The sequence below is a fragment of the Chenopodium album genome, chromosome 22 (genome assembly GCF_948465745.1).
Source record: "Chenopodium album chromosome 22, dcCheAlbu1.1, whole genome shotgun sequence".
Taxonomy (NCBI): Eukaryota; Viridiplantae; Streptophyta; class Magnoliopsida; order Caryophyllales; family Amaranthaceae; genus Chenopodium; species Chenopodium album.
In genome coordinates, this window is record NC_137855.1 from 25,422,319 (window position 1) to 25,448,055 (window position 25,737).

The window sequence follows — 25,737 nt, forward strand, 5'->3', positions numbered from 1 at the left end:
ATTTATTGCACTAGAAGATTTCACGGTATATATTTATTAGGGGGGAGAAAATACGCGATGCACGCTTTTTTCCTTGACCATGGTTTTGTCCCACATTGGGTTTTCCTGGTAAGGTTTTTAATGATGTAGCATTGCAAGCGTTTTACGAAAAATGATGTACTCTTTTTCCTTCACAGTGTTTTTATTCCAAAGGGTTTTTCGTAGTAAGGTTTTCATGAGGCACAATCTTCGACAATGGACATACAAGGGAGAGTGTTACGAAATATTGTGTGGATGCCCATTATATTCCTATCTGGAACATTCTAGGTTTAGGGTTAAATGTTTTCTAAGAAAACCCTAGCTATGCTATATGTATATATATCTCCCCTACTTAATGTAATAATAGACTAATCAATTCTCTCTCTCAATTCCTCTTCTATTCCCCTTATTTTATAAACTGGAAACAAATTTTTTTTTTTTTTTTTAAAAAAAAAAAAACAAAAAACAGAAAACATAAACAAAAACAAATAACATAAACAAAAACAAAACACGAAACTGAGGAAACATGTGAGATATTAAATTAAAAAATAAAAATTAACTGGGATTTTAGATTATAAATTCCTATGATACATGATATAAGCTACTAGTTACCCTCTTAGCTCTTTTTTTTCCCCGTACTCTTTGTGCCTGAGGTGTTTGGTTACATTGCCTTTCACTATCTACTTATTGCTCCACATATATGATAAGTTCCCAATATTTTACGTGCAGGCATCAAAAATCCTCCTCTATGAACCAAGCAGAGACTGTGTTCGACAACACGGGGAAAGTTGGACAATTAACAGCAGGCAATGACAATAAGAAATGAAGATAAAATTTCAAAGAACTATGCATCAAATCCAACAGTTTCAATTATGTGCGATTGTTTTTGCCTACCAAATTAAGCAGACGAAGGGCTGCAGGCCGAGTGAACTTTCTTGCAAAGAGGAAGCAAGGGGACGGTTTACCCTTGTTACTGCACCATTCTCTTCGATTTTCAGTCTCATAGTAGATGTTATCTATTTCCTGCAGTGTTTCCAAGAATTTTAATCATCACTTTCCAACATAACCAACATTTGGTAGTACAATGTTTAATTGTGATGCAAGGGATGAACTTGCAGTTAAGTTTTCTACATATTATTATATTAATCGCAATGAAGTTAACCCTAGGCATTCTCATCAAGGACATGCTTGGAATGAGGGTAATATAAACAAGTATTAATTATGCTTGCTTTTTCCTTGCAATTACACCATCACAACCTCATTTTTCCTCATAACCTAAATTCATCTACACTTTCTTTACTTACTTTTATCACCCCCATAATAAAAATACCCCCATTCCAAGCCAACCCTAAGACTCAGTAATATATATATATATATATATATATATATATATATATATATATATAAAACACTTGATAAGATTAATGTTGCAACTGGCACTATGCCAAATCTCCCATAACCTTATACACCATATTACTAGTCTATAATATGGTGATTGCAGTCTCCTAGATTCAATGAGATTATCAGGTACAACCATATAAGTGTATCCTTCTTATGATAACAAAAATCAATATGACTATATGAGTGAATCATTAGTGTGCAATAAATAGTCCTCCTCACTAGGTAGCCTAACTCTAACAGTTTGACAAACACAAATAAAATAAAGCATGAGTCCATTATAAAAATACATGGAAGGAAAAGGAGGGAATAGTAGAACGAGTGTTGGTTTTAAACAAAACAGTATGCTGCCGTAAAATAGGAAGAAGCATACCTTAATGGAGAGAATCAATTCAGGGGTTGCATCTGAAAATTTATATGTCACAGGATGCCATCCACGTCTTTCATGGTCTTTAGAAGCTGGAAGATCCCAAGCCGTATGTATCAAAGATCTTCTTGTTATCTCTCCTTCAAGGCCTTCTTGCTGAATTACATTAAAATGAGTATTCTTTACTATTATTATAATAATACTACTAATAACAATAACAAAAAAAATTCACTTAATAACCATTTAAACACTTCCATATTATGAACTTCCTAATAAATAATGGGAGCATATCAGCCCACAGCAAGCAAACAGAAAAAGTTAAAATGTGTTAATTATTCCAGTAATTAACATTTTAAGTCCTACATTAATTGGCTGAATTGTTCAAAAATGGCACAAGTAGAATTTATTGACCAAACCACAAGAACGCCATTTAGACTGCTTTGATCATATTTAAAATTTGACCTTCAAGCTTGTAGGCGGCCTAAGTGCAAAACTTTACATTTAAACTAATCCAATGACATCATACATAATACGGTTTTTTCACCAAATAGCCCTAAGTTTTTTATTTATTCACCATATACCCATGAAAATTTTCAAATTTACCATAGACCCGTAAGCTGTTATAAAAATTCACCATATACTCCTAATTAAATAAGATGAGTGGAATTTGGTTAATTATACATCGAAACCATCTCAGATCTCTCCCCCTCATTCCAAAACAACTCCTCTCCTTTCTCTAGCCCCCAAAACCACTCCAAATCTCCATAATCACATCCGTATGATTGATTGTAAGGATGTGAAAAAAAAAAAAAAAAAAAAAAAAAAAAAAAAAAAAAGGCGGTTTTGGGGTGGGAAAAAGGAATGTGGGTGGTTTAGGGGTAACATAATGTATTTAGGATAGTTTCGATTCATAAATAACCCTAATGATTGACAAAATTAACAATCATTAGTCATCAAGGGTATATGGTGTATTTTTGTGGAAATTCGGGGGTATATGATGAATTAAAAAAAGTTCAAGGATATATATATTGTGAATTAACGAAAAACTCAAGGGCATATGGTGAAAAACCCGTACATAATAACATTATGATTCCATTCCCCCGTTTTTTTGCAACAATTACCTTTCACAAATATAACATCATTTCCGACTAAGGCAATCCAACATTTCCTTTCAAACATGTAAATACCTAATATACCCTTATTATAAATTTATTTTCTCATTTACATGGTTTGCAGGTACTCTACAAGATTTTGTGGTACCTCACACTATTTACTCTCCCCTACATATTGCAAAATATATTGAGAATTGAGGAAATGCACTGAAAGTAAGTACTACCTACGTTTTATATTATACGCAACAAATGTCTTGACATGGACTCCTAGACAAAATTTGTGTGTTAGTGTTAAATGGAGAAAGAAAAATAAAGAATTATAGATGAATGTGATGAGGAGAAAACATAGAGAAAAATGACAACTTGAAAAAGGAAAAGAAAAAAAAAAGGGCAACCATTTTTAGTACATATTGTACAACCATCTATCTACAAACATTATACTTCCTCCGTTTTTTTTATTATTGCACCATACATGTTAGGCATAAATTTTTTGGTAGTGGGAAAAATGAAGAAAGAGAAGGGTAAAAGTACAAAAAAAATCCATATGATGTAAACAAAAAGTAAAGAATCAAGTGTTAAAAGTAAAGGTGTAATGGATATTTAAAGTGTGAACACACATATTTTGTTTCTTTAAATGAAACTTTGGGAAATTTCCTTAAAAGGCAAGTGGTGCAATAATAAAAGAACGGAAGAAATAGTATATATAACCAAACATAACATAGTACCTCTGTCTTATTTTTCCCTACTAGCTTCTTACTAATGATTTTTTATTCTACTCACTCATCCGATTTTGGCATATCATCTTTACCATCATACACCACTTACCCAAAAATATTTACACCTTCATACTGTAATCCCCCGTATTTTTAAATATATTAGTAATGAAATTATATTTTATTCATAATATTTATTTGTATTTTTTTCGGATTTAATTTCAAAAGTTTCAAATTATTTTTGGGTTTGATGAACGATTTTATTACAAAGAACTTTTTATGAACCTTTCTTCACTAATTTATATCCAGCAAACAAACCAAACCCACTTTCTTTTCTTAATTGGCCCATTAATTTTATGAGGCCCAATCTTAAAACTAACCCTACACCACTCTCTCTCCTATAAATACCCCATACATCCCCAAAATTTCCCACACAAAAAGGTTAGTCTTATTTTCATCCTCCTTTGTTTCATTATTTTGCTTAATGTTATTTTAATTGTTTTGGGTTTTGATTTTAGTATAAAGATTATATTTTTAGTATTAAATTATATTTTAATGGTATAAAGATTATAAATTTCAGATTATATTTATGTTATAAATTTCATATTTTATGAATTATAAACCTAGGGTTTCAATTTATTGAAAATCATGATTTTAGGGTTTTTATGAACAATTGATTTAGGGCTTTTATAGTAATGATGTTTTGAAATTTTGGTGATTATATTACTAATTAGTTTCCAGATTATTTTGAACACGTAAATTCGTATTTTAATGTTTAGATTTCGGTTCGTTAATATTAATCCCGTTTTAATCCCGATCAGGTTCTGAACTCATCCGATTTTGACAAAAAAGTAGTGTTTTCCATGTGGAAACGATGTTTTAAGAAAGACTCACTACCTTTGGTAGTGAGCAGCACCCTCTCGTGGCCAAATTCTGCCTCTAAATATGATTTTCGGGCAGTTTTTCATTTTTAACGAAGTTTTTTATTTTTAAAATTTTATCCTTGAGTTTGATTAATAAAATTAATTATTTTTAAAGTTAATTAAGCATATAAATATATGTTTTATTTATTTTAATAAGTTTTTCATCATATTATATTGTTGGAAATTACTTGGGATAGTAATATTAATTGTTGGTTGTTTTCTAGGAAGTGATTATTCCCTAGGAGAATTTTAAGTGATTAAAAGTGGCTCAAATGGATTGTTTGTATGAGGTACGTACATGTCTACTTCGTTATAAGTAGTATCATGTTTAGGTACCAAAAGGAAAGAACTTAGTTTCATGATTAGGGAACACTTGGATGGAAATTGTTTGGTTACACATTGATTTAATTCATGTGTTTATGTTTATGAAACATGTTTTGGTGAATTGATTATGTTTGTATGGAATTATGGGTGCAAACATGTTGAATTATATTGGATAAAATGTTTGTATGGAATGTTGATACAAGCATAATTTTATTGGATTGGTTTGTTAACCACATTTGGTTTATTAAAGGATTGGAATTGAATGGTTTAAGTGGAATGAATTTATTAATTATTCCACAAGGTTATTATTATTTATTTATTACTCAATCATAACTTGTTAGTATGTTGAGTAAAGGTGGATTAAGCCGAAATGGCTAGGTGAGTTGACTATGTTCAACAATTTTGGATAATTTGGAAGTTTAATGGAATTAAAGGTTAATTTGTGATGTGATCACCATTGTCTTAAATAAGATTAAAAACGAATTGATGTATGATTGTTATGTATGGTCTTCTTGATTGAGTCGGCTATTAATTAAAATTGTAATCACGTAAAGTGAAACATGGATGAGCAATAAAACTCTGGAAAGCGTGCACTTCTAGAGTATTGACAATTATGGGTTGGGGTACACGGTGGTAGCCCGTGGCTTTTCGAGGCTTGTTTGATCAACATGTCCTCTTCTCTTTTGGTATTTACATTTTATTTTATAATGAAAGTTAGATGGGATCCTAGACTAACTTTGTGAGAATGGAGTCGCGCCCATTCTTGCATCGCGCTAAACTTTTATTTCAAATGGTCATTTGGGACCTGGATTGGACAACCTGGTCTATTGCTTACTCCAAACTAAATTAAATTTATTAAATTGAATATGATGAGTCAAGTGTTTGGAATTGGTTAGTAAGTATGTTGAGTCAATTGAATTGTCTAAGTGTGGAGACTTGATTAATGAATTCGTGTTGTATGTTTAATTACTTTAATTAATTGAGCATGCTAGGTTTGGTACGTTGTAGCTTGTATGTACTCAGCTTTGCTGATTGCGTGCTTTTGTGTGTGTTTTCTTTTGGTCATGGCCTTCGCCTTTCAATGACCCTGTGATGATCCAATTATTACACTTGTATTATTGGGGAGCAGTATGCACAGGTTAGCTTGATGATGTGAAGTTAAGGGATTTGACAAACGCATTGTCAAGGGATTGGTGTGATTGAGAGTATTCGATTCTTGTGTTGAACTTATTTATGCTTTGCTATTTCGTTTATGTTTTGGATTTTTAATATTGGTTTGGTTTTAAATAAGGGCCTTATATGGTTCCAATTTGTAAGCTTTGACTTATTCGTTTTCTAAATTGTGTTATTTTAAATACTTAAGTTTGATTTTTCCGCTGCGATACTTTGATAAAGCCTTAACGTTTTAACACGTGGCGGTAACATGTCAATGGTTCTCCACTATTTTATTTAAAGTAAGTGATTTGAAAAAGGGAGAATTATTGGGGTGTTACACATACTCTCTTACTTTATCTACATAGTTATCAGAATTGATATTCTACCTAGAATCGGTGAGTGGGGTAGAATCGAATCGGTAAAATCGAATCGTAGAATTGTACGATTCTACAAAATTGTAAAATTAGGCTTCAAAATGTAACTAATAAATACATACATAATTTTCAAGCAATGAGAATGATAATAATACTTCCTCCGCCACGCATTATGTGCAACAATTACCAAAAACGGATGTTTCACATTATGTGCAACAAATGATAAATTTCCTTTTTGAGTAAGTTTTTTTTAGTGAAATTACATTTCTGCCCTCACTTTACTCTCACTAAATACAATCAATTTTCATAATTAGATTTACTTAAATTATAACATAACTTATTATACTTAATCATTCCCACCAAAATTAATTCATCCCCACCTAACAAAATCGAATTCAACCGTCAAAACCCATTTGCATCCCACATTCCACAAACCCTAAGTTTTCCCCCAAATTCCAGAAACCCTTCTTTCTCCCTCTTCTCAGCGATTTGCTTCAACTGTTCATCTTCTCCACCCATTTCGTTTCTCACTCTTCAATTTTCTTTCAAACTCTTTCATTTTCCTTTCTCACTCTTCAATTTTCTTTCAAACTCTTTCAATTTCCTTTCAAACTCCTAAAAATGGCAGATCTTACCCCTATGTACGATGCCTTTTTCGAAAGTGAGGACGACCATGAAACGAAGGTCCTAGCGAAACTGATTAAGTCATTGGAGGGTAAATCTTCTTCACCCAAGCGTTTTTACAAATCTGAGGAAGCTAAGAAGGTGTTATCCGAGAAATCTTTCGAGGCTCTTAGTACGGTCCTTAAATCAATTGAGGACGACGAAAATGGTGTGGATGATATGACCGATGCTGAGTACTGTGCTTGGATGAAGACTTTGCCTAGGCCAAAACCTAAGCCTAAAAAATTGAAAAGGGTTTCTTCTGTTGTGATGAGGAGATTAAGGGGAAAAGGGGCGAAACTAGTTGAAGAAGATGAAACTTCAACGGTGGCTGGAAAACCAGATGAAACCCCGGAGGAAGAAGAGTTGTACGGCTTCAAATTGTCCGACCCTCCCCCCAAGATGATTTTCCCTTCTGAAGAGGCCAAACTCGGGTCCAAGAGGGTCCGATCTGGGATTGTCGTTGATGAGGAGAAATTTGATCCTTGTCTCCTTGGATTTGTAAAAGATCTGGACCGCAAATTTCATCCCTCCAACTGATAGCGTGCAGCGTAACGGTTTCTTAACCTTAATCTTCTTTTTATTTTAATGTGCAGCGCATATAATTGCTGAAATTGGTTTGTGTTGGTGTTAATTGGTTGAAATATCCATTGTTGGAATTTATTAAGGAGTGTATGTTTTATATGATGTGGGGTGTGAAGTGCTCTTTGTCAGATTGTCTTTGAAGTCACCTAGAATTTTCTTACATGCGTTTGGCATGATTGTTTTGCAAGTAGTTGGCTGATTTTGTTGGTACCTTGTTTATTTTTTTGGTATCCTGTTGCTAATGTTATTGGTATCTTGTTGGTGGTGTTGTGAGTACCCTACTGCCTGTGGTTGCGTTTTGAGTCCCTAGTTGTTTGATGGGTTTGCTGATGGGTGAATGATGACTTTATGTTATTTTTGGGCTGTGATCTCAATGATCACTATTGAGAGATCACTATGTGTGCATCATGTTCCACTGAATTGGAGTCTTTTTGGATCCTATGTATAGAGTCCCCCTCATTTCATTTAGGTGTGCATTGTGTGGTCCATATGATGAAGGGACTCACATGATTAACATATTGCATTATGGATTTGCTCCACCTATGTTGTATGACATTGGTGTTGAGGTAACCATATTTGGTTTGTATGTGGTGATTAAAGTGTAAACCATCTGATGGAATTTTTGAAACCATAGGTTTTGAACCCTTATTTGAAACACACAATGCAATAACATTAGCAACTCAAAAGTTTTTCATTGAATGATTCATTCTTTTCAAGTGATACACCATAGTTGCCTTACAAAAGGGACCTATTCTAACTGCCTGACATGAAATACATTGACACATAAAAGAAAAAAAGGACAAAAAAAAAAAAAAAAAAAAAAAAACTACTCAAAAGTTACACATAACCACAAGTGTGTTTGAGTCCCTTACATATGGTTATGTGTGGCAGTCTGATTGTAGGCCCTAAATCCAAAAACTTACTTTGCACTTTACACACACTGAAATTTCCTAATCTGCATCAACTTCCATTTCATGATCATTAACTGGTGGTTGTTGATGTGCAGGCCTGAACCTATCATTCAGGTACTTCACAGCAGATTGAACCAATTCATATGGTACTTCCAACCTCTCTGGAAGAATGCCTTGTCTGTCCAATACTCTTTTCTTCATATGCTGCAATATGTAATTGTTCCCACCATCTTTCTTCAAAATTTCAGTCATACAGCTTTGCAATGACAGCCAAATGTATTTGTTTGCATTAGCATCAAATGTAGCAAATGCCTCTTCAACTTTCTCAATTAACTCATCCACATTGGTTGGAAAATGTTCATATTGAATTGATTGGATTGTGTTGAAAAGACCCAAATCTAAAACATTAAGATCTTGTTGTGTTGTTGTTGCCATAAACTCCTCATCTTGGGGGATTTTGTGTGGCCTTGCATTGTCCCATTGTATGCATATATTTTTATCCATGCATGAGGGCCACTTTGAAATGATGGCTGGTATGACTTTGTTGAGGAGCATTTCTCTGATTGCATCTTTATTCACATTTTGCATTGCTTTTGTGACAAGAGTCCCTGCTTGCCTATTCTTGCTTGATTTCTTGGCTGGTTCCTTCACCACAAAAGGGAAAATCCCATATTTTCCATCATGAATGACAACACCATTTCTGTCACGAATTGGGTGTCCAATGACTGCCATAAACATGACCTTAATCTTAAACCTTTTGGATTGTTGAAATCTGTGTGGGTCTTCTTCTTTTGGTAACAAGTAGAACCTCCTTGTTTCCGGGCTCAAATAAAACCACTTTTCATCTATGTGGATGACATGATGCATGTCCTCAAATGTTGCATTTTCAGTTGGTGTAGCAGGGGTGAGATGGCTTAATACCCATTGCAGCCTTGCCACCTTATGGTTATCACTTAAAGCTGGATGGTTGGTGCTAGTGTGCACTCTTAGTTTCCCTCTTTTTTTCAGCCTATGAATGGTGACATGGGATACTTTTAAGGCTGCTGCATATTTTCTTTCTGTTGTTCTTAGCCTCAGTGGAACTGATTGCAGCCATTCATCAGAGAACTCCCTTGGTTTAGGACCTGTTTTGCCCAATTTTTTGGTTCTGACATCTATCAGCCCACCCTTCTCTTTTTGTTTCTTTACATCTGCATAAACTCTGCTGATTGTGCTTCTGTGAACACCATGTTTTCTTGCTAATTTGGTTTGTGCACCTCTTGGTAAATTATCATCTTGTAGTGTTGATAAAATGTCATCAACAATACTTCTTTTTCCATTTAGTGTTAGCTGTTTTCTGCTACTTACTTGTGCCACATTTTGTGCATGTGTGTTGTTATCTTGATGTTGTAATCCCACTTCTTCCATCAATAATTGATCCAACCCATAAAACTGATCAAAATCTTCTTCTTCCATTTTTTAGTCTTTTTTTTTGGCAGTTGATGAACTAAAGAAGCTAAGTACGTGCTGAAGATTGACCCTTCAAATGATGCTGCTTTGACCACCCACTAAACCATGATTATAATGCTGATTTTGTATTTTTGTAAACTGATTGTATTTAATGCTAACTTGGTAGTGTATTTATGGTGGTTGTAATTTATGAAGAGAGAGGGAAACTCCTTGACTGTAGTAGTGTATTTATAGTGCTCTTTTGGTACTTAATATGGCTGGTGGAGCCAAACTTTAAATTTGGCTGAAATTTTAAAAATTCTGAAAATTTAAAGTTCCCTCCCTTTTTTTATAAAGCTGTTCAGGTTTTTGCTCCAAAAGTAACGGTCCCACATGCATTTCATTTCCTTAATCACATGGGCTTGTTTTCTCTCTCATAAACTAATTTACACTTAACAAATTTCTTCTTGGAGTTTGTGCAAGCAACTTTGTTGCACATAATGCGTGGCGGAGGAAGTATATATTTTTGATAACATAATATCAATAATGCAACTATGCAAGCATAAAGTAGTTTTAGAAGTAATTTTGCACGCGCATAACTCAAATAGTACACTATAAACTATAAAGTCAAATTGTTGGTACACATTTTTAACCACAAGAGCATGAGACAAATGTTGTTAATTATGAAAAAAAAAAATAATAATAATAATAACATTGTTGACTCGTAAAATAGTTTCCCCTAATAAAAAATCCAATGATAATAGAAAACTAAGTGTCAAGTTAGTTCATTATAACACGATATCTAAAGAATGACAGCTGCAATAAACTTATGTTATAAAAGTGTTTTTTATATGCCCAACGTGAAGTGCATAAGACTCATGAATACATTCTTATGCCCACAAAATTTAAATGGTTGGATAGAATTTTAAAAGTTATTTAAATTAATGTTTCATTAGCTTTATTATGATTTATATTAAATAATTTATAAGTCATTGATTATCATTACCCTTACACTGTTTAAGCTATAACATAAAATATTGATATGGGTACAAGACCAATTTTATTAGAAAGTAGACCTGGTGGAGCTTTCCAACGATAAATTATAAGCCCAATTCCGACTTCACAATCAAAAGTTACAAGTTACGGAAAATCAGACTTTTTGCAGGAGTTGAATCGTTAGAATCAGTATGGAATCGTAGAATTGGTACCGATTCCACCGATTTTAACCGATTTACCGATTCTATGAGTGATTCTACAATATATCGATTCTACCGACGATTTACATTGTTTAGGTGGATTAGAATCGTACAATTCTACGATCCGAATCGCAATTTTAATAACATTGATCTTACACATACCGACATACACTTCACTGACTCTCCTACTTAACTTGCACCAACTTGCATTTAACTTTTCCTTACACCCACTCATCATTTTATAACAAGTTGACTTGCTTTTTACTTCTCCTTAACTCATCATTTTGATAACAAGATAACGAGTGGAAAAATGTTTTTAAATTTGAATAAAGTATAAGTGCAAAGAACTTTCAATAATGGTTTAAAAACGAAAACGTACAGAACTTTCATATAGCAGACCCGCAAAATTAGACAATTATAATTACCTAATTTTGGCATAGTCCGACAAAAATACTACCTGCGTTACTTTTTATTTTGCAACGATTTGATATAAAGTGTGAGTGGAAAATGTCTAACCGTTGCCAATGAAAAGAAACGGAGGTAGTACAAATTTAAAACAAAAAAGCACTAGATAATCATAATTCTAAATTTAGAAAATCAAGTTTAAAGCAATGCCAGAAAATTTTCCAAAGATAATAAACTTGCAAGACAATTCTGAAATTGGGATACTTACAGCAAGCAACGTTTGAACATAATGTTCATCTGGTATGCAGTTGTGTTCCTTAGATGTATCAACTGGCTGCATTGCAATTCTACATAATATCAGGTAAAATCCAAGAATCTGTCACCTGATTGGTACAAATTTGTACACCAAGATAACAATAATGTGTTCGCAAGACATGCACCAGCTTAATCTCGTGCAAAAGTCCACGATAGTAATCCAACTCCAAAATCAGGTTCTTTATCAATAATTCTCAATATCAGTCTAAATCCACATTTCAAGGTTGTAATAAAGTTAAATCAAGAAAATCATATAATTGATTGTAGAGATTTATCCATAGTTTAGATACAGATTTGGACAACATTTAGTGTCGTAGGAATGGATACGAATCATTGATTGCAGATCACATCACATCGATTGAGGTAAGAACTTGGTTTAGAAGTTTTTTCTATAGGTGATTTTTAATGATTTACCTATATAATGAAATTAATAGTCTACTAAAGTGCTAAGTTATGTTTTCCAAATAAGTTATATTTTCCTAATAAATACTAAGTTAAACCTAAGAGGCGTTCAAAGAAAACTTTGCCACCTCAACACCACTTATCGCCTTCAAACTACATTCAGTTCATTCCAATGGCCACTAAAGAAGATATTGAGAACATCAACAAATCCATCGAGGCACTATCTTCCATGATGCAAACCCTTACCTCTAGGGTCACTACCGTGGAATAAAACAAGGTCATTGTTGCTACCCTTGATAAATTAAAAGAGTGGATGAGCAAGATTTATGAGGAATTTTACCTATGTGGAACATCCTTCCACTCCTTTAGATATGAAGGATAGACTCCTAGAAAAATTCTCCAGATAAACCAAAATTCAAATCTCAATGAAGTATTAGCTCTTGATGCTCTATTGCCCAAGAAAAGGAAAACTTACATTCCTTTAGGTATGACTTATCATGCGGCCTTTGATCGCCTTTACGGCTAAGGCTTGATTACACCTATGGGCCATTTCCAAAGCCAAAACCAGAAGAAAGAAGCGCCAAATGGAATCCTAATGCCCACTACAAGTTCCATCAAGGAAGGGGCCACACTAAAGAGCAATGTTGGAGTTTGAAGGACGTTATTAAAGATCTAGTTGATGCCAACAAACATCTAGTCCCTCCAGGCAGCAAGAGATGATAAACAGCAATGAAGATAGGCGCACAGCGAGCCCTTGGTGTAGGGTTTCATTATCTTGTTTTTTTTTTTTTTATTCATTTCCTTTTTCCCATTTAAGTCTAGCATAGATTTCCCTTTTTATTATTTGATCATTGTTTTTGTTTATTCACCATTTCCATAAATAAAATGAGCAAATTTCCTTTGAATCTCTACCATAGCATTTCTAAAACAACAAAAAAAAAAAATGCCGAAAACACAAGGTACGCCAATGATTTAAGGCACCTTTGCAACCCTGTCATTCCCCTTTGAGCCTCGTCTAACGATTGACCTTATTTATTCAACCCACATGGGATAGGAAGGTGTGTAATTTGTATAACAATCAACAAAAAAAAAGTGCAGCAAAGTAACAATAAACAATGTCTAAGGGCAAGTGTTCCAATATCTTTGATATGAACATGTCTCAAATTGTGTCTCTCATCGAGTGCTTGGTACCGTGCCTGAGAAACATAAAAACTAAATGAGTGATGGACCGCATGATCCGAGATTGCCTACATTGATTCAAAAGAATTAAAAAGAAAAAAAAAATGTGAGAAATAAAACTTGCGAATTCAAAAGTTTCAAATTCACAATTACACACCTTGGGGGGCTTACCTTGGGTCTTGAGCTTTTTACCCTTTCATCTTCACCTATTAGCTTAGCCACATTACAACCCTCAAAAGCCCTTTTTGAGATGTACATACACTTGGGCAAATTTCAGTTAGAGCTACGTTCGGCCTGATTCCTAACGGATACGTAGGCAACCTCACATCGAGGTGCGGCCACATTCATATTCATATTCATGCATGACCGAGTCATTTTCAATGCTTATCCTTACCCATATAGAGCTAGACTTGGGGGCTTGAACTCACATCACTTAGCTTACCCACCTTAAAAAGTCATCATCTTTGACTTTTCTCACATCTACTTTCATCACCACAACCTTTGTAGCCAACCTTAATATCACATTCACACACTTCACTCACACATACATAGCCATATCACCCTTGTGCTAGGAACTGGAACAGAACAAGGTATACACAAAACACACACACAAAAAAATAGAGGCCAAACTGATATGATGTATTGATAATCAGATTAATTAATCAATACAACTCTCCTTCTTTTGAGAGGAAGGATTTTCTCCAACAAACTCACTTAATTTCATTCAACATGCCTCTTCTTATTACAAAAATCCTATATATAAGCAGTTACTAGCATCTTCCACATCTAAGAGGAATAACAAACTATTTCCCACAATTACCACACTACCCCAAACCCACATAACAAACTCATAACAGAATTCCAACTCAGCATATGTGATTAATGGCCTAGGCTGACCCTTGCACCTTCCCTATAGAAACACTCTATCATAAAATCTTGTTTCAACACTGTGCATGTTTCATCATCTTTCAAGACAACATCGAAAGAAACATTGTATACTGGCTTAGCTTCCAGACATAAGCAATAATCATCGTTTCATGCATCGCATATTGTGCTTAGCTCCTTGACCTAAGCAACATTCATTATGCAAAACTCAGCAATCACTTCATACGTGTTTAGCTTCTAGACCTAAGCGACGTTCAAGATCGTTTCTTTACACTATATATGATGCTTAGCTCCATGACCTAAGTTCCTTCATCTATCGTGTCACATGATGTAATTGTCCTTAGCCTCCTGGCCATACATCTGACAAGAAGAAAATCCATGCAATTCATTTCGCTTTGCTCAACGAGAAAGTTTTAAACTTATTTTCCTTTTTCATATTTTTCTTTTGGGGAAGTTCAAAAACTTTTTCAAAACTTTCATCGAGGGAAGTTCAAAAACGAAACTTCATTTTTCACGTCTTCTTTTTCGGGAGAAAGTCAGTACCCTCCACTCATGACAAAAATGACGGATAATTTTTGCTTTTGCATTTTTGCTTTTCTGTGCACACTCACTCAATACACATACACACATAACCACAAGTCATACACATGTCATGTCATGTCAAGTGAAGCTTAGTCAAGTCAGTTGGTCAATTCAATCATAGTCTATACGAGTCCTTTGGTAAGCCCACATATGGGGACAAGCGAACCACCTACAACCCACGTTTGGGGACAAGCGAACTACCTACAGCCCACGTTCGGGGACAAACGAACCACTTACAGCCCACGTTTGGAGACAAGCAAACCATCATCATTTTAGTGATCATCTCCCAAGCGAAGACGATTTATGGCGCAAGGTTCTCGATACACAGAGACATGCAATCTCATCATCAGACAAGCTTTTACTCAGGCATGGAAAATTGTCGGTCGTTGCCACCTCTCAAGGCGAAGAAGTCAGCGATTATATCACCTATCAACATTAAGCATGGAAAGTATCACAACAAATATCATTTCTTCAAGCATAGAAAACTACCAAATTTATTTGCCACCGATACACTGGTGTCAAATACGCATTCTATCCCTTACCTTTTTTATATGTGGAACAAACATTTTTCATCATGTATCGCACAACATCTTAAATCATTCTCCGTCCCAATCGACAACTTTGACTATCGTTCTCGAAACTGACGTTTCTACAAACTCAGTCAAAGTGGGGGCTTATGTAGACACCTAAAAATATCTCCCCAAAACTAAACCCGATGATGAACAACCTTTCACCGTCATTATTGGTCGGGTTGAGTATCTACTCTTTGGAGTGCTTAATCCATATTACAATTCAATACGTTTCATCAATCAACTCAATTCTTAGCCCATTTCCCCACACCATAACTTACTTTCCACTTTTCGTATCCACATCACAAAACCGAGAGAAACTGATTTCGTGGCTATATATTTTTTATCCAATTAGGCCTTTCAATAGGCTTTCCAACGATATATCTTAAGCCCCAATTCTGATTTAAAATGAAGAAGATATGAGCAAAGCACTAAACTCGGCCCAATTTTGTGTACTCTTCGCGTACAACTCTTCATACGATTTATCCATATTTGGGGCAAAACTGCGCACCGCGACACAATATTATGTACCGTGTAACGGCAACCAGTGACCTTGTCGCGGCAGGCAAATTAGGGTTTTTATCTTTTCTAGGGTTTTGTGTGATCCTTCAACTCATTTCCTCTATAAATACGTGCCTCATTTCTGCAGTTTAGCGGCACCAAAAATTATTCTCTTTCTCCCTAAACCGAAATCATTATGTCTTCCTCTTTTATACATCAAATAATTCTTTCTTCTCTCTCTCTCTTGCTCTAGACTAAACTCTAACCACCATATTCTTCCATAATACTTCCCTTAAGCACTCCAAGGAGTCCATACTTAACCCGAGGTTCCGTCCTTAAACCATGGCGTGAAAGGTATAATTAACTGAGGGTTTGGACCAAATCAACTCTACTTTTTATTTATTATTTATTGAAATTACTAACAATTTATTCATGATGTAGCAACTCAAGGAAACGCGGAAAGTGAGTAATTAACAACTGAATTACTCTTTTTACTATTCTTATTACTAGTATCATGATTAGGGTTATTATTATGATTTGATTTGACTAACGTTATTAATGTTAAATTGTTTCTTATATTAATGTTTATTCTATTATTATTTTATGATCACCATATTGCATGTTTGAAGAGAATATATAATTAAATATCACGCCTAATAAGATAATTTAGACAACAAGTGTAGGCTTCTTTTTAATCTTGTTGTTTAATCAAGTGATCACAATATTGTAAAATTATATGTCGCATTAATATTTAATCAATTTAGCCTAATAATAGTTTGGTGCAAATTGAATATTCGTTTGCATGCCTTTGAGATCGCAGGAATACTTTTCATAATAAGAATCGAGTAGAGGATAATACAGGCAAACTTGACTCCATGACTCACTTCGTACCATCATCCCCGATCCTCCTTTCGTGGTTCCGAACCATATTGAGTTAGTAATCTCATGGATTATGAATGAGGTGTAACCTTCACGGGTCAATCTCGGTTTTGCCTATCATTGTCCCTTTTCGTAACTGCCTTATAGTGATCCATGAACTGTTTACAAGTTCCTTAAAAACTTGTTCGCGGCTCCCTACTCTCCTTGTCCCTAATCGTTGTCACTATCGTATATGTCAATTCCCACTTCCTAGGAGTGTCAAGCATATTCACAACATGTTTAACGATGCGCACTTCAAAGGACGCCTACATTAAGGTGACCGGCTAGGATTGCTGGAAGAAATTACATAGTAAAATTAAAATTATTCAGGGTTAATCGAAAGGTTGGATTATTTTGGGAGAATGAGGCAAAGGTTTGATTATTCTTGTTAAATTTTCCTATGAATTAAACAATAACACAAAATTAACAAGATCTCATATAACTATATTTTACGTTACATATCAATCACTAAATATGATTAAACAAAAACATGTTAATAGTAGCAAAAGTCAATATGTTACGTATAAAATGCAAAAGAGAAAATAGTTATTACATTTAATAAAAGTTCTTACATTAAGAATTGTTCAAGAGTTTAAGCAGATTATCAAAAATTATTTTTTTAGTGGTGTTGGATAGTTGCCTTTGTCAGATAAAATAATTTGGGTTGATTTACCCAAAGCATGAACAATATTTAAAAACCTATTGGTTAGCTTACATCAAACCCTAAATGCTAAAGCATTTGCAGACACTTCAACACCAATTGAACTAGTTGACATCATGTTGTAAAGTTATCCATTACAAACTGAAAACTTCAATTTGCTAAACTAAAATCGGCTACAAAACAAGTAGGACTGTTGTTTATTTTGAACCATGGATTAAGCAAACCAAAATTTGAAAGAAAAACTCCATGTCCCACAAAAACACATCATTATAACATTAATTTATTTACCTTATTATGAACAAAACAAAGAAAAGTACATCATGCACACAAACATACACCTACAACCCACCATGTAGACACACAAACACACCCACCCAAAGCTACGCGGGGTGAGAGGGATGGAGAATAAACACAAAGATAACAAAAAACACACAATGTAACAAGAAGAGAAAAGAAGCAAGACAGCTAGGATTGCTCTTACAAAGGGTTGATGACGCCAAAATTCTGGAAGTGACTTTCTCTGCATCAAGAGGAAACATTTGTAAGAACCACAAGCCTTAAGTTGGAATATACCAAAATACCTAATCATTTCCCTTAAAAAAACCACAATGAAAATGGGGAACAAAAACAACCTAAAATTGATGAGAACCAAATTTCAAATCTAGGGCCTAAGAGAACCGCAAAATCTTGACAAGCTTTCCTTAGAATGATGGCTGATGTTGTGCCACCTTTAGCTCATTTAATTTACCTACACAATGGGATTTGGAATGGACTCACTTGTTGGGCTTGAATTTGTGTAATATGTTGCATGGTTCAAAGACACTTGATGGAATTGCTACGTATAAAATATTATTTATGTTGAAACCCCAAGTGGTTTTTTCATACTTTTATAATGTGACTTTAAAAAGCTTTGTTTTGGTCTTTTGGATACACTATGTTACAAAATGCTTAGTTTATCCCAATTAAATTTCAAATTAAAAGCTTAGAGTGGACTTACTTGGTAATCTAGAATTAGTGTTGTTTTTATTCTATGCAAGGTTTTACATGGCTTTGTCTACATAAAAAGTTCCATATACTAGTCAAAGTTTGAATGTTTAAGAATATGAAATCAATCTATGATGAGCCTTAACTTTCAACAAGTAAAGTAGATAACTTCATTCATTATTCACAACATCATTGGCTTAATTGCCTCTTAAAATTAGCTTTTGCTCCTTAAAATCACTTAACATCCCTCCATATAAGTCACCTAATTAAGCAGAGTTAATAATTTTCAAAATTGCAATGCATCATATGTTTCAGCCTAGTAATCACTCCACAAGTCCACAGAGACCAATACCCTAATGCCTCTTTTAAACAATGTCATAAAATATAAGAATGGTGTCAGTGTCAGGTATTTATAAAACTTTCAATGGAATATCCAGCGTGAATACATTTTGAATTTGTGATAATGCCCATTCATAGCTAGATCTACTGATCTCAACTAATTTTTCCACCTTCATAATGCCTCACAAAAGTTTTTTCAAAGAAACCTAGAGATTTTGGTATCACTTCGTTTTGTGGGTGGGGCCTTACATTTATCCTAGGTGTGATTTAATTTACTTACTAGAGCTGCTCTTTGGTATCATACACCACTGTCGTATAAGGAAAAGATGGTATTTTTCATGTTAATAATGGTCTAACACATGCTTTATTTTCTTTGGCTTAAGTTAGTTTACATCATCAAAACACATATAGTTTGGACTAAAAGATTCTGGTATAACGGTCAATGACTAGTATTTTAGCAAGAATACTTAACTTAGTTCTCCTCTGTGTTAATGGTTTCTGTAAATTTTTGACAATTACTAACTATTCTCACAAGTCTGCGTTAAGAATTATCTTTTTATTAACTCTTGGATCTACACCAAGCATGGCACTCTTAATAGTCCAAGCATCATAGGCTATTATTATTACACTCTTACACCTTAAATGTTGGACTACTGTGACAAAAGGAAACTAGAATTAAGAAAATAATCAGTCTCTAAATGAATCGCACCTTAATATATAGTAATATATATGTGTATATATACATATATGTATATATACATATATACATATATGTATATATACATATATACATATATGTATATATACATATATGTATATATACATATATGTATATATACATATATGTATCTATACATATATACATATATGTATATATACATATATATGTATATATGTATATATATACATATATATAGGGTTGTGATCCAATGAGAAGGATCTTATAATAAGAAGAATGAGAAGTAATCTTGAACGTCCAAATAAGATCAACGATTCACATTGCACCTATGCGAAATGCACATTTAGTCCAAATATTATGCACATTTAACTCAAAATTTATGCACATTCATTTTTCACTTATTTTCCCCATTGGTTTTCTAGTTTTGCTCGACTAATCTTCTCTCCTCTATTGAAGATTGTTTAAAGTTCTAACTTTAAATTATTAATCAAAGATGATAAAGGACTTGTGGTCATGAACAACGAACTCGATGTTAGGAATATCTAGATTTCACAAATTGCATTTCCGAACTCGTAGCGCCAAATATTTTATGCATACCACTCGGAATGTATAAAGATAGATGTCCTACCCGAGAAATGATCCATCTTATAGCTTAACAATGACGGATTGTAAACATCACCAATTAATCACTGGAAGTTTTAATTTTAAACAGACATACTTAGCTCATTCGGAGAAGATTCAACAATATGCACATTTAATTTAATTTTAAAAATATGCAGCTTTAGTATTAATGATCTGCACATTTGAGTCAATAACTTTTCATATTCAGTTACATTTACATAAATAACATTCAACCTGCTACTTTTCTAAGTTTCTGCAAAAATGAAACTCTGTACACATTATGCATAAATAATATGCACATGGAAAATCAATAAAATAAAAAAAAAATAAAAAAAAATTGGCACATTCAGTTCAAAAAATACGCACATTCAGTGCAAAAATTATGCACATAAAATCCTTCTCATTCTTCTCATTTTAAGAAACTTCTCATTTGACCCTAAATATATATAATTTGATGGATGAACATGATAATATATCCCATATTCATAGACAAAATCTGAAAAGTTTTTATCTACCTTGCAATGCTGCTGAAATACAGGAAAAACAGTTTCGTCTTTTACGATAATTTCTGCATGTTTCCTGTTCAGTATAACCCACTATCCCCCACCGCCCAAAAAAAATGAATAAATAACACAAAAAAAAATGAATAAAATAAAAAATAACACAAAAATAAAATAATAAATAAATAAAAAACATTACTTTACCGAAGTAAATACTACAAGCATATTCAAACCACTAAGTTCATAAAAATCACACCTGAGAGCCTTTACGCCAATTTGTAACAGGAATAACAGGTTGCATCTTTGGATTGTAACGTCCATCCTTAGTGTCAGCAAAACTATCAATACCATCAAACAAAACAAAATTTAATAGCTTTCTTTTCATAAACCTAATGCAGAAGCAGTCGACGATATACTTGGTCTTTTTCGTAAGAATATTGCATTAGTCTTAAAGCTCTGTTTATGTTGGCTTTAATACAAAGGTTGTGAGTTGTATGAAACTAACAAATACGTAGTTTGGAAGTAAAGCACGGTAGCTGGCTCAATTAGTTGAGTAATAATCTCGTTTGGACTCTTCATATTTTAGAACTACTATGCTTGGAATTGGTTTACAAGATTATCCATTGCAATAGAATTCATGTCATAAGCAATTAGGAATATTGTTTTTCTGATTTCTTTAGATGGCATGAGACCTGATTAGTCAATCTTAAGCAAGCTAAGTTGATTTCCTTAAGATGTTAAGAGTTAGGGACTTGTCATCTTAGTAGATCTTAGTTTTAGTCCTTGTAAATAGTCATATGGGCTAGACAGATACATTTAGCTGTGAAGTAAATTTAAAAATATATGCAGTTTGTGCTTCTCGTAATATTTGGTGATTAAATTCTATAAAGTTGTGGCCAATTGAATCATTTGAACAACTTGAACTCATTGATTCTTTAATTTGGTTTTTGTTGGATGCAACATGCAATTCCTTTTGAGAATAAATCAAAGTTACTATTTTCCGCATTTGTATTTTTTTCTTTTTTTAAAGTTGCCTAAATCAAATACATCATCTTGGTAATAGTGCTCTTAACCTATTGATATTTATTTTTTTATTTTTTTTTTTTGTATTTTATTATGCGCTCCTATTTAAAACTCCAAGAACTGTAGCAAGTGTAAGTCTTTTTTTCTCAAAATCTTAGGTCATCAATTTTTCCAACGGAGATTGGTGAAACCATTTTACTAAAATCCTAATTTTGACAAAAGAATCTATCCAAGGCCATATGTTTTCTTCAAGATTGCTAGGATTTCGCAGTGAAGAATTCAAAGGATTGGATTCTTCAATTAGATGATTTTTTCAATTTTATCTAGTTAAATGTGGAGGAGAGGTAAATGATTGCCATCATCGGACTTAAAAGTGATGCACTAGGAAAGGGAAAAAACTGCAAGAGATCAGGCAGACCAGTGGTGCATTTCACATATGTTCGGAGAAGGCCCAAGCTGGACAGTGAGCAGGACAGTTAGTTACAGGGAGGGGTATTCTTGGTAATCTGGAAATAGTTTGTTAGTCCTTATTTTGTGTGCTGAGTTTGTTATTTCGGCTTGTTAGTTATTTTTGAGTATTTAAGGGAGGTTTGTGAAGGGGGAATGTATCTAGAGATTATTGTGGATTTCATTCCTTGGGAGAGCATCCTTTCCTCTCGAAAGAAAGGAGTTGTATTGAGGTTTCTCTGACTTGCAATACAATCTATCTCATTTTGGCTGTTATCTCTCTTCTCTGCTAGAATCACTCTGTTTTCTGTAATAATCTCTAGCAGTAACAATAGTTGTTCCATAAGTGGTGATTAAGTGAGGCTGCATTTTAGCTCATTGCCGATGAGTTTCCTTCACTACTCTAAGTTGGGTGACAAGGTGCAGTACCCTAGTACTCTCTATGAGTTCGTTCCAATCTCTACGAGAATTTCCAGAAATAGAAATAGATTAATAAGATTAGCTCCGAGAGACCAGAGCCACCACATGTGATAGAGGAGCTTGGTGGCGGCTGGGTGGAGATTTCTGGCAAAGAGTTCCAGAAACAATAGTGTGGAAAATAATAGATAAAATCACCTAAGAGTATTGTTAGATTTGGCCTGCAATTGATCCTTTCAAGGCTTGGAAATCTGTGCTTAACGATATAATGTATTTCCTGAGGAACTACTGCCTGAGCTACATATGATTCGGACTGAGAATCACAAGGATTACGTTTCAGGATAACCTTTTACTAGTAAGACAGCTTGTGGGTCTAATCCTTGATAAACTGAATAATAGCAATGGAAATTTGAGAAGAGAATGGAAAGGGATTAAGTGAGGGAAAGCAAAAGTCCATGTGTAGTATCTGCCTTGTGATTACATTTGTTAGATTGGACTATACTAGATGGTGAACAAAGCTCTATAGTGTTTTTGAAAATTCGATCTTATCAAGATTTTCATAGTTTTAGTCTACTTTGCAACAAAGTTCTATGACGAAAAAGAGAGATTCCACTTATCTAATTTCTAGATGAATTATTTGGTAATATTGACATGAACAATTTTAGTTAAAATGGTAAATTAAACTAAACGCAATTCAAAAGATGAACCAACAAATCTTACCTGTCAACAAAACTGGTAGACGTTGACATGATATAATCATACGTATAACTAAAGTTGTATAGTGGTACACAGCTGAAAAAAAGATCAAATAGCTGAAATATTGTTAGAAAGAGAAGACTAATAATAAAGCACTATGATAAGCACCTAATAAAACAACAATATCCATCAATTGTGGTCTAGTTAACAACTAACGGTCGGTGTGATTAGAATACATACACATACACGTGCAGGATAAAATAAATGAACCTCAAATAGATTAATGCTCACCTATCGGACAGGAAAATAAATCGTTCATTAGCAGGATCAACAAGTGCACTTTTAAGCAAAATTCGCTCTGCCTGAATCATGCTAGCTTCTCCCCAATCTACCTGGAGAAATAAAACTCATAACAGATTCCAATTGACAGGAGATGGGTAAGAAAAAATGTATGGAAAAGAAAACTCAGAGCTAACAAGACTCAAACCTTAGTCTAGTTGCATGCATGCATCTAACTATGTAGTTTATCACTGTGACAAAGTGCAATACACCCTAACCCACCCGTGACTTTTGTGTACAGCAGAAGGCAGAGGCAAACAACAACTCAATAACAACAACAACAACAACAAGCCTTAGCACCGTTGGAAGAGCAGAGAGCAGCAGGGGACACCAGCAGCTTTAGTATTTTGTTGCACTAGCTTAAAGTAGTAATATGCCAATAGTAGTACTTGTATTAATTAAGGCTTATTTGCCATTTTTATGTTGTAGTTGTAGTATATTTTGGAGTGGCCTAGCAAGGAAGAGGCATTCAGAAAATTGTAAGGAAACATATGGAGAGTTATGGCCTAAAGCCATATTTATCATTTTCGCAAGCTTGAAGCTTTAATCGAATATTCAACCTTTCGACCCTTGATTTGTGTTGGTTCACGCTAGTCCGTTGCACAAAGGTAAAGTGCACTTTTGTTTTGAACCATTCTTAAGAGACAGGTAAGAAAAAAAATGGGCTGTGGAGTTAATCATGACCAGGTGAGGATAGATATCACAGATACCCTTCAGCTAATTTAAAAAGCCATGGGAAATAGCTTTAACATCTGTGCATACGTGTTTTGTTAAACCAGCACACATTTTACCCTGTACTTAAATGCTGACTCCAAGTCATCAATCAAACAGCAAATTCAATCAAACAGAACATTACAAAAAAAGATTCTGAGAGAAAAAGGAAGATGAAAATTGAGAGAAAATTAGGTAGAGAAAATTAGGTAGAGAAAATATCACACAAAAGTTGTGATTCGTTACAATGAAATAAGCATCTAGGACAAATATTATTACAAGACTTTTTATAACAAACTTTCTGCCATGTCAGCCCGAGATTTCAGGGAGTTAATTATAACTTTCTTCCAGAAGCTATTCTGCATCAGATTCTTCAAATACTGATTTGATGAAATCAGCTAATGCTGCTGCTGCTGCTGCTGTAAGCTGCTTGCTGTGACTGTCTGAGTTGTAACTTGTTGAGCTGGAAGGACTGTCACCATTAGCCTATTACCAGGCTCCAATCATATAAACTTAAGTATCCTTAATTTCAAAATTATGTTTCCCACTTCACTCTTATGTGTAATAGAAATTTAAATAACAGACAGGTGTCGTGTGCTACACCATCCGGCCGCAGGGTAGCAGCCATCCAAGTTGGACAGTAAGAGGATGTTCTTAGAGTTGGCCTCTCCTCTCGAAGACGTGCTGGAAAGCTTAATGTTGGGTCGATGAGGAGAAAATCAAGACAGAGGTCCGATTACTTGATCTGTATAATCTTGAACAAACTATGGAGTTGGTTACGAAAGGAGACAGGTTGGAGAAGAGGAAGTTGTGGGCCAGGAAAGGTGAGGCCTATCATAGTGGTTGCTTAAGGGACTGCTGAGAGTATGGGCAACCTAACACCACCACTTATAAAAGTGGCATAAGGATTTTCAATGAACCCTGCCAAGGGTCGGTCAACATGGGCCAGCCAGATCATCTAATTCTCTAAGGGTTAGGGCTTAAGGGAGAAAAAAGGCATCCGTAAAAAAGAATTGCAGGAAAAGAAGACAAAGGTTTGTGTTTTAGATGTGATGAACGTTGGAGAACTGGGAATAGGTGCAAGAAGTAGGTGGATCAAACGGAGGAAGAGCAGGCAGATCCGACGAAGGAAGAGCTCAATTGTACCACCCGCGTGGACACTTTAATCCCCATAACCACCATTAATTTGGTCGGGGTGATTGTTATGGTGGATTCGGAGACAAAGCATAACTTCATTTCCGTCGGAAGGGTGGAGGAATTAAAACTCGCCATCAGAAATTCATTGGGCAACGAGGAGATGGTAAAAGGAAGAGGAGTGTGCGGATTGGAGATTAAAAAAGACTAAGGTCCGATGGCTCAAGAAGTTAGGTGAGTCCCTCCGAACAAAAAAAATGGGG

The 25,737-nt window shown here is 34.3% G+C and overlaps 1 protein-coding gene across 3 annotated transcripts in view; it reads right to left on the bottom strand.

The window, feature by feature from the left end:
* Nucleotides 1-535: 535 nt before the first annotated feature.
* The window catches only part of LOC145603605 (glycosyltransferase BC10-like), a 29,736-nt gene continuing 4,534 nt past the window's right edge, over nucleotides 536-25,737 (bottom strand). Inside the window, exons 3-11 of one of the 3 annotated variants that reach the window (XM_081659546.1) lie at nucleotides 23,582-23,682; nucleotides 23,315-23,386; nucleotides 20,964-21,045; nucleotides 20,723-20,803; nucleotides 18,066-18,104; nucleotides 11,841-11,906; nucleotides 1,790-1,939; nucleotides 913-1,041; nucleotides 536-782 (exon numbers count right to left, since the gene is read on the bottom strand). In XM_081659546.1, the coding sequence (XP_081515672.1) occupies nucleotides 765-782; nucleotides 913-1,041; nucleotides 1,790-1,939; nucleotides 11,841-11,906; nucleotides 18,066-18,104; nucleotides 20,723-20,803; nucleotides 20,964-21,045; nucleotides 23,315-23,386; nucleotides 23,582-23,682 (738 nt within the window). In that variant the 3' untranslated portion in view covers nucleotides 536-764. Of the gene's footprint in view, nucleotides 783-912; nucleotides 1,042-1,789; nucleotides 1,940-11,840; nucleotides 11,920-18,065; nucleotides 18,105-20,722; nucleotides 20,804-20,963; nucleotides 21,046-23,314; nucleotides 23,407-23,581; nucleotides 23,683-25,737 lie in introns of all 3 variants that reach the window. The other 2 variants (XM_081659547.1, XM_081659548.1) reach the window with 2 other exon arrangements.